Source organism: Lampris incognitus, chromosome 6, assembly GCF_029633865.1.
Source record: "Lampris incognitus isolate fLamInc1 chromosome 6, fLamInc1.hap2, whole genome shotgun sequence".
In the NCBI taxonomy this organism is placed as follows: Eukaryota; Metazoa; Chordata; class Actinopteri; order Lampriformes; family Lampridae; genus Lampris; species Lampris incognitus.
In genome coordinates, this window is record NC_079216.1 from 22,985,927 (window position 1) to 23,003,398 (window position 17,472).

At 41.3% G+C, this 17,472-nt stretch overlaps 1 protein-coding gene across 2 annotated transcripts in view; it reads right to left on the reverse strand.

Annotated features, from left to right (window-relative positions):
- Positions 1-17,472, reverse strand: part of spon1b (spondin 1b) — a 186,086-nt gene that overhangs the window by 149,519 nt on the left and 19,095 nt on the right. For both annotated transcript variants that reach the window (XM_056281273.1, XM_056281272.1), the window contains exon 3: positions 2,918-3,051. In XM_056281273.1, the coding sequence (XP_056137248.1) occupies positions 2,918-3,051 (134 nt within the window). The remainder of the gene's footprint in view (positions 1-2,917; positions 3,052-17,472) is intronic.

Consider the following 17,472-nt stretch of genomic DNA (forward strand, 5'->3'; position numbering starts at 1 on the left):
AGTGTCTCTTGAGCGTCTCTTTTATTTGTAACGCACAATGATAGAGAAATCAGCCCAGCTAGTATTCTTTGTTTTATGCGAATTAGATAGGAGATCAGAGCGAGAGGTGGTGGTGGTGGCATGTTGTACGGGTTTCTGAATAGAGTTGGAGGCATAACCTCTTTCCTTGAATCGAGTACCCATGTTTGTTTTTGTTTTTTTTGTTTTTTTTGTGGAGTGAATGTCATCAAAATCTGAGCAGTTGTGTTTGAGCCTCAAAAACTGACCGACTGGGATGGTATCCTCTAGATGTTTGGGATGAGTGCTAACAGCATGCAATATTGAATTGTGTTCCATGTCTTTTCAGTAGCTAGAAGTGTGAATGGCTCCAGTTTCATTTTTGTGCATGGTTAGATCCAAATGATTGATTTTGTCAGTGCTGTGTTCACAGGTGAAGTTCAGGAAACTTGAGCTGTTAAGATATAACACAGTCCATCAATCCTCCCCCCATCCCCTCCCAAAATAAGAAGATGTCATCAATATAGTTTTATCCTTGAGTGATATGGGTTATTATTGGGATGATATGTAACAGTTTATCCTCGTTTTCCAAACAATTAATCGAGCCACAGAGGGCGCTGTCGCTGTCCCCGCTGCAGTGCCGGCCTGTTAGAGGTACCAGCTGGAACTCAGAGCAAGGTGCAGCAGTTCCAGTAGGAATGCATTAGGAGGACTTTGTGTTGTTTCTGTCGTGGACAGGTAATAGACAGCAAAGTCCAAAGCATCTTGTTTCTCTACAAGAGACACTCCAGAGACACTGACATGTGCTTCAAGCAAAACAACCTTTGAAGGACTTCTACAAATCCCCACCCCGTTTCTCCTTCAGGAGAGCACCCATTGTCATGTACAAGAATATGACTCAAAACAAGACCACATGGCTGACGACTACTGGCATGTATAGATGTGGTAACTGTACCTGCTTCAGCAATACAACAAATACAAAATTGTTATATCATTCCCACATGTATTATATCCCTGTGGTCTAGGACATGTCAGACAAACCAAACGACCCCTTAAACAATGAATATCAGACCACAAAACTACAATCCGTACAGGCAATATGGATTATGCACTTGCTGAAGCAAATCAAGGTTCACCCTCTTCATTAAAATGCTGTGGGACTGAGAAAGTCATGATGCCTACTGGGGGGGGTGATGTTTTAGAGAAACTGGCCCAGAGAGAAATGTCTTGGATACACACACACACAACAATATGACACCAAGTGGACTTAATGACTTCAGCGTAAAATGCTTTTTAAGTTAGGGCTGTTTGTAATCTCTTGAAAGCCACCAGCTATGAATGTGACCACGGACCACTTAAGGATGTAGCATCAGCCTTAAGATCATCCTACAATGGAAAATCAACATCATCATCATCAGTTCCGTAACCTAAGGAGGTTGTAGGAGCACAGCTGATGCCTCAAAAGGTTGAGTCATTATTGTGTTTCAGTAGGGGGAGTACCTGGTGGTCCCTATCTCCTCTCTGGGTATGGATGGCCGTTGGTTCACAGAGGAACTCATCCACCCTTTGACAGGTTTTGTTTTTAGTCCTGCTGGGTGACCACACACCCTCCTCACAACAACCCAAGGGTTGAGGTGGGGATGCCGGTTTAGTTGCCAACGACCCGACGGTTGCAGTTTAACATCGTACCCAGGACCAGGAAATGAACAGGGTTTATTCAAATGTCCCTTTATGGTCATCTAGTGGATGGTGTTAATAGTGAGTAACTTATGGCCAGAAACGTGTAGTGAAGCTTCATATTGTATGTAACGGGGTTTAAATCAGATTCAACAACATACTTGTGACTGGACCCTGTATCTGTAAGCATGGGATAAGAAATGTGATTGGTTCCTAAATAACTGGGTCCAATTCCCAATGACTCCCAGCAGTGTGTCGACTCGCCCATGTGTACATCACCAACCTGAATCCGAACACTTCCAACGCTCTGACGAAGACTCTGTGCTGAAGCACGTGAGCATTCTACTATTGTGGTGCGAGCCAAATTAATAAGTGAAATGTGAGTATTTTGTCCCCTTTGACTTGACAATTTGAGATGTGCAACCTTTTCAGATCAATTACATTATGTTTAAACGTCAAGATTTGAGGGCAAATTCCATTCAGTGATTGAACAAAACACAAGTAATATTTACTGCAGAGTATTTTATGAAAATTACTTAAGGAATATAGTTTATGAGAAGGGGTGGAAGGAATTTTCTGGTAATGTGTATATACCCCCCCCCACCTCTCTAGCTCTCTCTCACACACACACACACAAAAAACACATCCACGCACGTAAATTACACCACACAAGTTAAGAGTCACATCTGCTTGGAAACCAGAAATTGCCCCATAATAATCATCTGTGTCCAGCTGCTACTGCTTTGGTTATGAGTTCGAGGAGAGCCACCTGGTATTACTTCACTTAATGTCTCGACTATAACCAAAAATGACTGTCATTAAAAGCAGTGATAATGCAGGGGTAAGACATTTACAGGGAGGGTAGCAGTCCTTCAGAAGCTAATGGTTGAAATTGCTGGCGCCCAAAGCTTTTTGTCTGCCTTGTCTTCTTTGTGAAGGATAAAAAAAAAAGCATACGTCTCCTTCTCTGTGGTTCTCACACGAGAGACTGAAATGGGAAACCCGACTGTTGTGAAATCACACACTTAAAATGATACCCAAATCACACAAACCATCCTCCATTCACTGTATCCTATGAGTGTACAGCAGAATACAAGAGTTCTCTCTCTAAATCAGCACTTATGTTCCCCACGCTAATGCCTGAAAAAAGATACGCTTTTAATTTTATGGCCTACATATGCTGACAGACAGATAAAAGCATATAATCAGACAATTTATAAGGAATGTTTAAAAAGATACCCACTTCAGTATGACACAGCCGGTACCAGTGGGTGGCGCTGTCCAGAGGACCTGTATCCTGACGCGCCTGCGAGGTGTGCTCTCTGTCACCGCCGGAGGGCAATTAGTCATGAACTGGGTGTCCTCCTCATCAATAATCTAGACGGGCAGGAAGAGAGGGCACTTAGTGTTGAACTGTAGAGTTCAAATCATCTGATGATACATTGTTTTATTGTTAGGAAAAGGAAACAGAATCACAAATGACACTTTTTTTGGTGCCTGGACCACTCTCAAGCCAAAGAACCATCTCATGAAATTACAGGAACTGGGAAACGTAGCAAAAGGAGAGTAGAGGTCAGCAGCAACCGACAGAAGTAAGGCAGAACTGAGAACTGTCCAGGTGTACTCCCCACAGCATTTCCCACAGTTCCCCAAATATTATTCTTAATTACTATAGGTGGAACAAACTCCTGGTCTCCATCAAAGCTACTGACTTGTTTACCTCCTTCAAGAAAGGCCTAAAAGCCATCCCCTTCAAGGCCTACCTCAGTTCTTAAAGTGGTCTGGGGTCACACTCTGCAATGAATTTGAAATGGTGCTGGAGCTGGCTGTTCCTCTTATTATCTTATTATGTCACCTGTACTTAAGCACCATTTAAGCTTTCTCCTGTACTTAAGCACTAGTGAGCCCTTTTGCTACTGGCACTTGACAGTTTAATTTGCCTCCATTCTGACTTGTGGTAATGTCAACTGTGAACTTTAATTCTCCTCTTCTCTGCTTCTTCATGATCTAGGGTGCACCTACACTGAATGCACTCGATCTGACATGCACTCCTGGCTACGATATAATAACTGTGATATAATGCAGCACTCTATGACGCAAGCTGGTAACGCTCACATTCATCTGTCTCTCCTGAAAATTGCTAAATGAGTAAATGTAAAGTAATTATATCCCTGTGTTATTTTGGTCCTAGGCTTGGGAAATTTGTCTGATACAGTGATCAATTCTAACACAAATTTCCAAACAAAACACAAACCCAGACAGCACTCAAATAGCTTTTTTAAGAGGTCAATGTAGTCATACTGTGCAGACTTAGCAAGAATGGTGAAATGAACCTGTTCTTCATTCATTTCTCTTGCTTGGTTGTTCTTCACCGATTCACAAAGGAATTGAATCAAGTGCAACTGGACTTGGTTATATATCCGGGAAGACGTTTCGCCTCTCATCCAAGAGGCGAAACGTCTTCCCGGATATATAACCAAGTCCAGTTGCACTTGATTCAATTTCTTTGGATAACTATGACCTGGATGAATGAGAACATTCACAGACATGTTCACTGATTCAAATTTTCCAGTCTACAATTAGACCAGAGCTCATCAAAAAAGGACAATTCTTGAAGGCGCTATGTGTAATATCCCAGCATTCCTCGTGTATTATATGACTGGTAAATATCAGCGAGGGTTGCTAGATGATGCTAAGTGAAACAAAATAGCAGCATTCACCCTCCAATTCCCAGATTCCAGCATGACAGGGGCTGGGTTGGGTGAACTGTTTCTGTTATTGTTTGACAGCCTGCTTCCCCCCATAAAACTTAGCTTGCACTTGCAGTCCTCAGCAAACTATGCAGTAAGAGCAACAACTGATTTCCACCGAGGCCATTCAAAATTGGCAGATATCAGCAAACAGGCATGGTCTCCACGACCAGTCAATTTAAATGTGCTTGTCTTGCTTGCTTTGACTTGTAACTGCTCTTCACAACTGTAGAGGTAAGGACCATTTTACAGTTACACACACCAACATTAAAGTCAGTAAGTGGGACTTCAGTTCACAACTGTTTATTTTACACATCTGATTTGTTTTAGTCCCTTTTGTACTTATTCAACATGCAATATAAAGACTAATTTCATACATACACATACACACAAACACACACACAGTAAAACATATGACCTTCAGGCCCTCTTCTCCAGCTGCCTTGACTCAACAATAACAATGATCTAACACCCAGACTACGTCTGCTGACATAACACCAAGTGAGTTGATGTTATAGGACTCGGGGTCTAACTCCTATGTTGCATTACTCATAATTTACATTTTTCTTTTTTTTTTCCCCCCCTTTTTCTCCCCAATTGTACCTGGCCAATTACCCCACTCTTCCAAGTCATCCCAGTCACTGCTCCACCACCTTTGCTGATCCAGGGAGGGCTACAGACTACCACATGCCTCCTTCGATACATGTGGAGTTGCCAGCCGCTTCTTTTCACCTGACGGTGAGGACTTTCACCAGGGGGACATAGCACGTGGGAGGATCATGCTATTCCCCCCAGCCCCCCCCCCCGACCAGGCACCCCGACCGACCAGAGGAGGCGCTAGTGCAGCAACCAGGACGCAAACCCACATCTGGCTTCCCATCCGCAGAAACGACCAATTGTGTCAGTACAGACGCCCAACCAAGCCGGAGGTAACACGGGAATTCGAACCGAAGATCCCCGTGTTGGTAGGCAATGGAATAGACCGCCACGCTACCCGGACGCCCTAATTTACCTTTTTCTTTCACCAAGTTTGGGGTTCTGTCAGTTACAACTGGACAAAAACTTACAGGGATAGAGATGTGGAGAAAGGACAGGGTGAAAAGGAGACTAAGAAATAATGGGAGAGGTTAAAAAAAGCTATGTATGAGATGCAAAAATCGACATGGATGAGACAATTGACAGAAAACTTGACAAATTGATATAAAAAGTGGGTAACACCTTCTATGGAGTACATCTTTATTATGCATCACAAGAGTATTTATGCTGAACTACAGACATGTTTATATAAGGTGTTACGGCACCAAATATAAGAACCCATAATGATTTATAAAGCACGTCGTAATGTTTCATAAATATGTAATTATAAAAACTTGTAAAGCATGTCTATAATGTAACACTTCACCCTCTGTTTGACAACTGTCTCATAATACACCTGGTACTTACAGGACACTATGAGTCCATGGGAACATTATGAACCACTTTTCATGCGTGGTTATGAATAGCGGTTTATTAAGCTCTCTAACTAAATACGAATAACTGGTCCACTTTACTTAAAGTGGACAAAAAGCAGTTTATACAGCTTTACAATACAGCATGAACAATACAGTATCACTTAATATCATTTTGTAATTCTGTTATCCTCTTTCAATGTTGTATTGTGTAAATTGTGTAAACACAACATCCACTGAACGTTGCCCGTCTTGGGAGAGAGATCCCTCCTCTGCTGCTATCCCTAAGGTTTCTTCCTAGTTTTTCTTCCTGTTAAGGTTTTTTAGGGAGTTGTTCCTTATCTGATGTGAGGGTCTAAGGACAGGATGTTGTGTTGCTGTAAAGCCCCTTGAGGCACATTTGTAATTTGTGATATTGGGCTACACACATAAAATGGATTTGACTTGACTTTACTTAAAAAAACACATGAAAAGTGATTCATAAAGCTCGACAACCATAGAATCATAATGTCCCATAAGACCCAACTATACAGGACAGTTTTCACACAAAGCATAATGTAGTACATTACACACACACTCAATAAGCCATGATAGTTATATATTTATAAAACACTGACACGCTTTTAACTAATAATGCATTATAATGTATTATAAAGCATTATAACGTATTATAATGCATTATAATACATTAAAAAGATGTACTTCATAGAAAAGACAATTATATATACATTATATTATATATCATATAACGTACAATTATATATAATGCATTATAAAGATGTACTTCATAGAAAGTAAGAACTGGGGCGTCCGGGTGGCGTGGCGGTCTGTTCCGTTGCTTACTAACATGGGGATCGCTGGATCAAATCCCCGTTTTACCTACGGCTTGGTCGGGCGTCCCAACAGACACAATTGGCTGTGTCTGCAGATGTGAGTATGTGTCCTGGTCGCTACACTAGCACCTCCTCTGGTTGGTCGGGGGCACCTGTTCAGTGGGGAGGGGGAAATGGGGGGAATAGCGTGATCCTCCCATGTGCTATGTCCCCCTGGTGAAAGTCCTCACTGTCAGGTGAAAAGAAGTGGCTGGCGACTCCACATGTATCGCAGGAGGCACGTGGTAGTCTGCAGCCCTCCCCCGATCAGCGGGGGTGGGGCAGCGACCGGGGCGGCACAGAAGAGTGGGGCCAAGAACAATTGGGGAGAAAAAGGAGGGGGGGGGGGGGAAATCAAAAAAAAAAAGTAAGTAAGAGCTGACGTCTAGACAAAGGAAAACAGTACTTGCTTTCAGTACTGATATTGCTGTAGTGGGTGTGTAATACATGTAATACTTGTCTACACTACAGCAGGTACAAAACAGATTCGGCACATCAGGAGGAAAATAGAGATTCCTTCCATTCAAAACACAAATAGCTCTCAATGTGTTCTATTCAATAAGCAGAGCTGCAACAGAAGAAGATTGTTCGTAGGTTTCTCTACCAAACAGCTTCTACATGAATGTGTCTCTGTTCTCTGGGATGGTGAGCCTCACAATGAATATCCAAGCTAGGTGAGCATGAAAGTTTTGGGCTTCAGTCTCTGGTCAGCAGTAAAATGAAAGAGACAGACAGACAGAGTAGTGGGTACAAGCTGGCAAAGGACTTTGTTGCAGCTGGCATCTCTCTCTCTCTCTCTCTCTCTCTCTCTCTGAGCAGTTGTGAGAGCATTTGTGAGTGGATTTTCTATCTTTTTCTGTAAATGTTGTAAATAGTGTGTACTATTTCGGTTTGTTAGGGTTTTTGTGTGTTTGGTGTGCATATAGAGAGGTTTAAGGATGGTTTTGTGTGTGTGTATTGCGGACACCGGTGTTTCGCTGGTCGGCGTCATGGCAGCGGACACGGAGTTCACCAGGCTGACCAGGATAGCATGGCATTAAGACATCACCAGGCTGACCAGGAAGCGTGGCATTAAGACATTGCCAAGCTTCCCTTGTTCAGAGGAACCATGTGGTCTGGCTGCAGCTGAAGTTGTCGGTCCCAGCGGCATCAAGTCTGCAGCTAGAATGAACAGAATTGTGGTGGTTTTTCTGGATGAGGTTGACAAAGTGCAGAAGGTGGTTGCAAACGGAATTGTAGTGAATGAATCGTTTGTGTCAGTAACGCTGCTTGCCACTCTGGCAAAAAAAAGATAATGCTGTCTAACGTGCCCCGTTTATTAGGGATGAGATTCCGGTTAGAGAATTGTCAAGATACGGGAAAATTGTTTCCCCGATGAAAAAAAGTAGTGTCAGGGTGTAAATCGCCCCAGCTGCCGCATGTTGTTTCTCACATACGATTTGTTTATACTGTGGCGAGCCGGTGTGGAAGAATGAGTCGAGAAGCAGAAATCTCTTTTTAATTGCAATTCCTGTGCCCCATATACCACACAACCCCGGGAGTGCTCTTTTATTTACACACCGACCAGAACAGACAGCACAATGACCCCACCCCCACCCCCGATTTCGCAACTGGCGACATCAATCTGAGTCATGGTCCTACTGTCAGTCAGTCAGTATGCGGTCTTCTACTTAGTCTGAGTCAAATCCCCAAACAACAACAACACATCCCAACATAAACAGAGTACCCAAACACACAAAATATAACAAAATCAGCTCAAACATTAACAGTTCCATGAGTCCCTGCGCTCCCCCAGCACAGCCCCGCCGACAGTCAGAGTGACCGCCTCCCCTGGTCGCTACAATATTAATAACAGGACTAAGGAACTGACTCTGGCATTCAAATTAAGAATTGATGACTTTGATTACATTCTGTTTGCAACATCGGAGACTGCAAAATGTTTTGGTTGTGGTAAGGAGGGACATCCAATCAGGGCTTGTCGAGAAAACCCATCTGGTTCGTCTGAGACAGCTGAGGAGGCAACATTACAACAGAACCAAACTAAAAATGATGAAACAGGCTCAAACAGCAAGGATGGAGTTGTGAATGCCCAGAAAAGTCAAACCAGTGCGAGTGATGAGAACAGTCACACAAACAAGAGTGATAAAAACAGCAGAACCCAAGTGGAGTGCACCAAAACAGTCAGGAACATGAGGGGGTGAATCAGGAGGAACATGAGACTGACAATGGTGGAACTGTGGCGTCTCTTGACTGACGATGAAGAGGCTGACATGGAGTGTGAAGAGGCCAGTCTCAGAGTACCATGGCGTAAGAGAAAATCCAAAAGTACTCAACGTGGTTCACAGTCAAAAAAAGAGACAGTTTGTAAGGACAAAGAGAAACAGCCAGCCAAACAGAAAACAACTGAGTCTGAGTCCAGTATGGAAGATGATTATGCAGCTGATGGTGACAGTGAAATAAAATCTGCTGAAAAGAAACGTAGAAGCCACAGGGAAGCATGGGCTTATGGAGTAGAAGAAATAAAACTTCCTACAGAAAACAAAAACATGAAGGGTGTGAGAGTGGAAGACTACTTCTCAGATACAGAAATATTTCTGGATTCAGCCAGGTCTTACATGAGGAGTAAAGGAAAAGGAGGCTTTACTGATCAGGAGATTTACAGACTTAAGAACATTGTTCAGAAACTCAAGACAGGAACCTAACAATGATGATGATGAATCAGATTAGGGGTTTTTGTATCAATTCTAACATAATCTTGCTGTTCTTTAAGACTCATCATTTTTTTTCTTCCTCATGAGTAATTTTAAAATTGGTACTCTCAATCTAAATGCTGCAAGAGATGTCAGTACAAGAGCTGTTTTGTATGAGCTGAAGAAGTTACTGATGTCATGTTTGTACAAGAAACACAGTAAATGAATCTGAATGGAGGGCAGAATGGGATGGAGAAGTTATGAGTCATAAGGGCTTAACAAGTGGGGGAGTGGCCATTCTCTTCTCCAACAGAGGTTCTCAAATGGTATGCCGCAGCACACTGGTGTGCCGTGAGGCAAGTCCAGGTGTGCTGTGGGATTTTGTGAAACCATATATTATTATTGCAATATACAAACATTTAATTAATATTAATTAACATTTAATATTAATTAATTTTTAATTTTCTGACAGTATTTTGTACACAGTCATTTCCCCATACAGACACAAATTATCTGCCTAAAAAAAATAATTTCTTTAAAAACCTTCCGTCAAAGGGACCCCCAGCTTTCACCATTCGCGGAGTAGATGTGGGAATTATTAGCACGTGACACATCAAAGGCCCTGATTGGCAGCCAGTGTGAGAGAGGATAACATGAGAAATCCATTAGGGGTAAAATTGATCGCTTTCTTGTGCAGCGCAAACCACCCCTAACCACCATTTCAGACGATGCACCACCTACAGAAAAGAGGAGAAAAACTGTCAGTAGACAGTATCACGAAAGCCACCTGTGTTATACCTTCAGCTGGACCGGGGATGTCGGTAGAAGTTGGCTAATGCTAACATGGTGCCAAGCAAGCTGAAGAGGCACTTGGAAACCAAACATCCCTTCCACATTGAGAGAGACTTGGCGTACATCAAAAGAGCGCAGGATCTGAACCAGAAGCAGCAAGACTATTTGATGGATTGTATCAAAATGTCTGATAAGGTGATGGAGGCAAGTTATATGATAGCGGAGCTTATTGCAAAGCAGAAGAAACCTCACACAATAGCGGAGACACTCATCCTCTCTGCTTGCAAAAAACTTGCAGGTGTCATGCTAGGTTCAGATGCCGCAAATGCAGTATCAAAACTGCCTTCATCTGACAATAAAATCAAAAAAGAATTGACGACATGTCAGATGTCACTGAGCAACAATTGACAGAGCAACTGTAGATGAGCAGCAAATTTTCTCTACAAATAGAAGAATCCACTGACATAAGTGGGGCTAACCAACTTCTGGCAAATATCAGGTATGTTGATGGTGACTCTATTAAAGAGTATTTTCTCTTCTGCAAAGAAATGGAAAGCCATACAATGGGAGGAGAAATATTCAGGGTAATGGATAACTACTTAAAAGAGAAATGTCTGACCTGGGACATGTGTGTCCATCTTCACACAGACAGAGTGGCATGCATGACTGGGAGAGTGACAGGATTTATTGCCAAGGTGAAAGTGCACAAAACCCAAATATTGAGACAAACCACTGTATTTTCCATCGAGAGGCATTAGTTGCCAAAACCATGCCCCCAGAATTGGCTGTAGAGATGTAACGGTATGAAAATTTCATATCACGATTATAGTGACCAAAATTATCATGGTTATCAGTATTATCGTGGTATTGTTAAAATGTGCTGAAAATGTTCAAAAAGTACTGATACACACACGGAAATCATTTCACCAAGTTTTATTTTGAAAACCACAAATAAAATTAGCAGCACTATGCGCTTTTTGTTTGCATAAATATTAAAATAATGAAAATAAATAAAATAACATTCCTTATGTAAACATATGAAAAAAACCATACAAATGTGCATTAAAGATGTCACCATGTGGTCATGAGAGGTAACTGCACTTTGTGCACATTGCAAATAAGAAAACAGCAACCAAAAAGACATTTCTTCACATTGTCTGTGAATGTTCTCATTCATCCAGGTCATGGTTATCCAAAGGAATTGAATTAAGTGCAACTGGACTTGGTATATATCAGTGAAGACGTTTCGCCTCTCATCCAAGAGGCTTCCTCAGTTCGTGCCTTTCTTAGTTACTTTAAATAATGTTTATAATGTTTACATTGATAGCTTTGGATATAATCTGCATTAGGAATGCTGTTTTGGTATAAATAAGCATATGAAACAGTTTTATTTAGCTCAGTGCTCATGTTGAACATTAGGGCTACTGTCACTTTAAGAAGATCGCAAATTTCTGTGTACGTGAACCAGGAAGCGTCTAGATTTGTGAGTGTTGAGTCGGCGGTGATTTTGGAGACTGAAGCTATACAGTTTTCTTACCATAGCCGTAGTAATAATGTGGCAGTAATAGCCAGCCTTAGTTGTAGTTTAGGGAATTATTATTTGATTACTCCTGTATGAAGATTTCACTGTGGAACCGGAATAAATTTTCGTTTTGTTATCTTTTTACACCGGAGTCCTGTGGAGGTTTTTTCCTTGCTTTTCCTTAAGAACGTACTACGCACGAGTAGCTAACTTTAGCCAGTGGGACGGACCGTCGGCCCTCACAAAGAGTAACTTTTGGTAACAGGAAAGCTCAAGTTTACATTATTGACAAGCTATTAGCAAGTTAGACATGCAAACCATGACATTTTCCCCCATTCCGAAGTCCCCACATCAGGCATTCAGCTAAAAGTTAACTTATCTTGCATTCGCTGTAAAGTTGTGGATGGTGGTCACGGAGATGACTCATAAGATTAGAAGTGTTGCCCCCTTTCGCAGCGATTTTCTTTCTGCATGTTCTGCAGACAGGGTAACCATCTTCGATCAGTTTTCCCTCAGCACTCTTATAAAAACCAAAATACGACCACACTTCAGACTTTAGTCCTCTTAGTAGGCGAAACATTCTCCCGAGCGCCGTCACCGCCTGTGCCTTCCATGTTTCATTGAGGCAAAACAAACCCACGTTGCCTGCTGCGCCTGCGTCTGAGAGACTATGCTGGACAATATTTACCGTGAGTTTTTCAAAGCGCGGTAATCAAACACGGTTTTAACGATAATTAAAAATTGAAACGGTAATACTAACCGTCGGGAATTTTACCGTGGTTAATCATTAAACCGGTAACCGTTACATCCCTAACTGGCTGAGGTGCTGGATCAGGCTGTACAGATGTTGAATTACATCAAATCAAGGCCCCTGAAGTCTCGCCTCTTCTCCAAACTGTGCGCTGAGATGGGAGCTGATCATCAACGCCATATCCTCCACACAGAAGTGCATTGGCTGTCACGGGGGAAAGTCCTGTCCCATCATTATCAGCTTCGAGAAGAACTTTTGGAGTTCACTGTCCCACATAAGGACAAGCTTGTGGAGGAAAGGTGGTGCGCCAAGCTGGCTTACCTTGCAGACATATTTGGGCATCTTAACGAGTTAAACACCAAGCTTCAGGGCAGGAATGAAAACATTCTGTAATTCACAGACAAGATTTGGGGGTTTATGGGCAAACTTACCCTGTGGCATGAGTCTTTGGAGCAGAGCTCCATGGACATGTTCCCAATGGCATCAGCCGTACCACAGGCAGCCAGGGAGCGCGCTGTATTTGCCGAACACCTTCAGACATTAAACGAGGTTTGAGCACTATTTTCCACATGTGGCCAACATCGAGGACTATGACTGGATTCGAGACCCATTCAATTAGGACTCAACAGAAAAGCTTATTCTAAAGAGAGAGAGGAATGCGCAGAGCTCAGTATGGACCGCACACTGAAGCTCAAATTTAGTGAGCTCCCACTGGATCAGTTTTGGTTGGCTTCTGCATCAGAGTACCCAACCATCTCCAGCCACGTTATTGAGCAACTTCTTCTTTTCCCCACTACCTACCTGTGTGAGTTGGCATTCTCTACTCTGGTTCACATGAAGAACAACAGGAGGTCACGGCTCTCTGTTGAACAGGACTTGCGAGTGGTCCTCTCTTCAGTACCACCAAGGATTAAAAAGATCTGCGAGCACCGACAGACAGGCACATGTGTCTCACTAGTTTGAAAGTAGGCAAAGAAATATTGACAATAGCAAATGTTTTAATGCTGCAAATTTAAGTTACATTTACAATTTCCGACTAAAGGTTGTCTTTTCAACTCAACGTCCAGTGCGTTGACACTATGGTTGTATTCGCATTTTGCATGCCAATTAGTTTTCATTCTCAGTGCGTCTCTTTTTTCTTTACAACTTTAGACTAAAGTTTTGTTTTCAACTCAATGCATACTCTGTTGATATGAATTTACAGTTTATATGCAAATTAGTTTTCATTCTCAGTGCATCTCGCTTCACTTGGTCTGTAGAGTGACTGCATCTTGCTCGACCAGGGATGCTGCTGTCTTGGGCCAGCTCTCTCTCTCTCTCACACACACACACACACACACGAACACTTTTCTGTCCCTCCCTCTTTTCAGTTTTAATTTTGTGACCTGACTGGTTTAAATGGTTGTGGTGCTGCTCTTTTTGGTGAAATTTTACAAAGTTTAATATGAATTATTGAATTAATTTGTTAATAAATATTTAATGAGTAATGTAGTTGTTTGACAAATTTTATTTGGCATTAGTAAATAAAAATAAACGTTTACAGAGTGACAAGATTGATAACAGGTTATAGAGGCTATTTGGCACGGATATGAATACAGGTGTGCATTAAGATTGTGGCTTGCACTTTGGTGTGCCTTGGGCAGAAAAAGTCTGAAGACCACTGCTCTAAGAGGTTCTTACCTTCTTCCTATGAGATGGAACAAGTGGTAGAGGGCAGGTTTGTGTGTTATACTGTGATTTTTGTTAATGTTCTTAATATAGGGCATGACAGAGTTCTGTTTTTAGAAACTTTACATAACAGTGTAAATAATTGTAACTGCTGGTTATTTATACTTGGGAGGAGATTTTAATTGAACCCAAAATGACAGTTTAGACAGGAATCATAGTGAGCCTCACTGTTCTTCGCAGCATGTACTGAGTGAGTTAATTCAAACACATGACTTAGTAGATATATGGAGGATATTTCATGGCAATAACAGACAATATACATGGGCTTATACTAGGGATAATTTCTTTGGCTAGGTTAGATAGATTTTGCTGTTCTAAACGTCAGTTCAATGTTTTGAAAATGTGTAAGATCGTACCTGTCAGTTTCACGAATCATTCCCTGGTTATTTGAGATGGTTTAATTGTAAATGTAACCCACATGATTACATGTACCCTGTGACGTATGTAAGTTCCACGAGTAGCCTCTAGGAGGCACACGAGCTACAGAGTTTAAACCATACAAACAACCGTCAACAATAGAGAAGAGAAATACGGATATTTAGAAATACAGACAACTTTGACTATGGATACTTGAATTATTGATAGTTGAACTACGGATATTTGAGCTACAGGACATTTGAACTACGACAAAAAAGATCCCTCCCACGAAGCTTCCTTGGTGAGCCGCTAGCCAAAGCTAAAAAGTAAACAGCTTTCTGTGTTCCATGTAATCATAGCCATTTACGTAGGATATCTTGATTTTATCCAAAGACAGATGATCTCCTGTTGAAGGAAGAAGGAAGACTCTTTTCTCTTGTGTTTTGTACGCTGCTGGAATCCTGGTGAGATAAGAGTTTAAAATCTTGAAATCTAAAGACTGACAATTTTCCATTGGTTGCTAAGCTAAGCTAACCCAGCTAAAACGTATATCTATGATCCTTAGCAGTTCCCATATGATTCAGAGCTTTAAAACCAGTCAGGACACCCGGTCCATAGGGTTTATTTGATGTAGGAATGTTAGACATTTTAATATAATAATATGCTTGTTGTTAAAAAAACCTGTAAACTCCAGTTGCCACTAGCCACCGAGCCAACTCGGGCTACATGGCATCCATGGAACCCATAGCAGCCAGCTAGACGTGAATTCACGTTGATAGTGCCGCAGCCTGGCTGCGATGACATTGTTTTTAACTGTTCTTACAGCAATAGGCTGTTGTCATTCAGCCGCATATTAGTTATATGTAGGAAATGATTTAATTCTGAGAATTGACTCTAGATTTGGGTATTTTTATTTTGTTTGTAATTGTTTGATAGAGATTGCAATTAACAAGGAATCTGTACAATTTTGTGCAGACTGGTTTTTTAGTACCCCGAACAACCCCCCTTGCTACACCCTTTTGGAACCCTTGGATACCCCCATCATCGCCCTGGATTTGGATTCATCATCATCGCCTCTACATTAACCTGCCCCTGTGATTGTGGTAGGATCTGGACATTGCACCTTGCACAGATTGGAAGACTGAATCATTCCCCCTTTTCTTTTCTTTATTATTTTCTTTGAGTGCACTCATACTTTATTTTTGATTATTTTCTTTAATTTGTTAGTGTAGAATATGGCTGCATAAGTAATATATTAGAAGGGTATAAAATAGAATATAGATAGATATAGACAATAAATAGAATATTAGGAAGAACTTTTAAAAAGTATAATAGAGTAAAAAATATATATATATATATATATATATATATATATATATATATATATATATATATATATAACACATCTAATTTAGTATTGCTATTGAAATAACTTTACTTTGAACTGTTGAAATAAATTGTTTTTTTATTGTAAACTATACCCACGAGTGTGTGTGTTGTCTTTGGGGCGAGTACTAGAATCTGGTCTAGAAAAAAACCTACACCAATCTCCACTGAACTTAGACATTAGACTGTAAACTGTCCCTGCGCAAGCATAGGCCCATTCCCCTGTCGTGCAGGTTACATAAACATAAAACCAAAGAGTGTGTACTGGCATTTTAACACTGCTTTAACTTGTGATCCAAATTTTAAGGATATTTTTAGAGTCTTTTGGAATAATTTTAGAGCAAACAAAAACAAGACTTCACATCATTGGGACAGTGGTGGGAGTATGGTAAAGTAGAGATAAAGCAGCTCTGTTAACAGTACACTCAATGTTACTAGGGACATTACCCGGTCTATTAGTGATTTGGAGATAAAAATAGTGGAAATTCAAAGATGAGTAGAATCCACAGGAAATCAAGGATATATTGAGGTCCTCAAACAGAAAAAAAAAACTGTTCTTGCAGATCTCCTGGGCACTAGAGCTCAAGGAACTTTAGTCCGGTCAAGATTTCTGAGTGTGAATCTGAGTGGTGAATGGCTGTACAAATTCTTCTATGGTCTTGAGAAGAATGGTCAGAGCAGGTTTATTCATACACTTCGCTCTGACACAGGAAGGGAGTTAACAGAGCTGAAAGAAATATGACAAGCAGTGGAGTGTTATTCAAGCTGTACAGCAGTTGAGTGTGAGGAGAGTGAGGAGATGTTTGACTCTTGCTGAGGGCTTGCCAAAGGTCTCCAAAGAAGACAGTGTTCACCTGCAAGAACCACTGGTGCTGTCAGAACTGTATGCAGCTTTGCAGGGCATGGATGGAGGAAAGGCACCTGGCATGGTCTTACAGTGGAATTTTACAAGACTTTCTAGAATGAAATTGGACAGGACTTGTTGTCTGTGTTGAATGAAGGTCTTAAAGAAATGTTGCTGCCTTTAATCTGCAGAAGAGCAGTAATAACTTTACTGCCAAAGAAAGGAGATATTAAGAACTGGTGTCCAGTTTCACCCCTGTGCTGATTACAAGCTCCTGTCCAAAAATCTGGCCAATAGACTGAAAGACATGATGGATCAAATCATTCATTAAGATCGCAGTCAAGAGGGTCTCTGTTTTTTTTAAGGATAAGACAAATAGTTGCCTGGGTGAGTCTGTGGAAGATCGCCATTTACGAATGCTTCATTGTACATTTCAATTAGAATAGGAGCTACTATCTTGGGGGGATTTTTTTTTTATAAAACTGTGCCAAGTAGCCGTCAGGTGCAGGACTTCTCCCAGAATGAAGGGAACTGACAGCGTTAGACAATTCTTTGACCGTGGTCGATTGTTCTAATTTCTTTTACAAAATTCTGGCTGACTAAAGGCAAATCAAGAGAGTGGAAAAAATAATTAAATTCTGATACATCCGCCTCATGT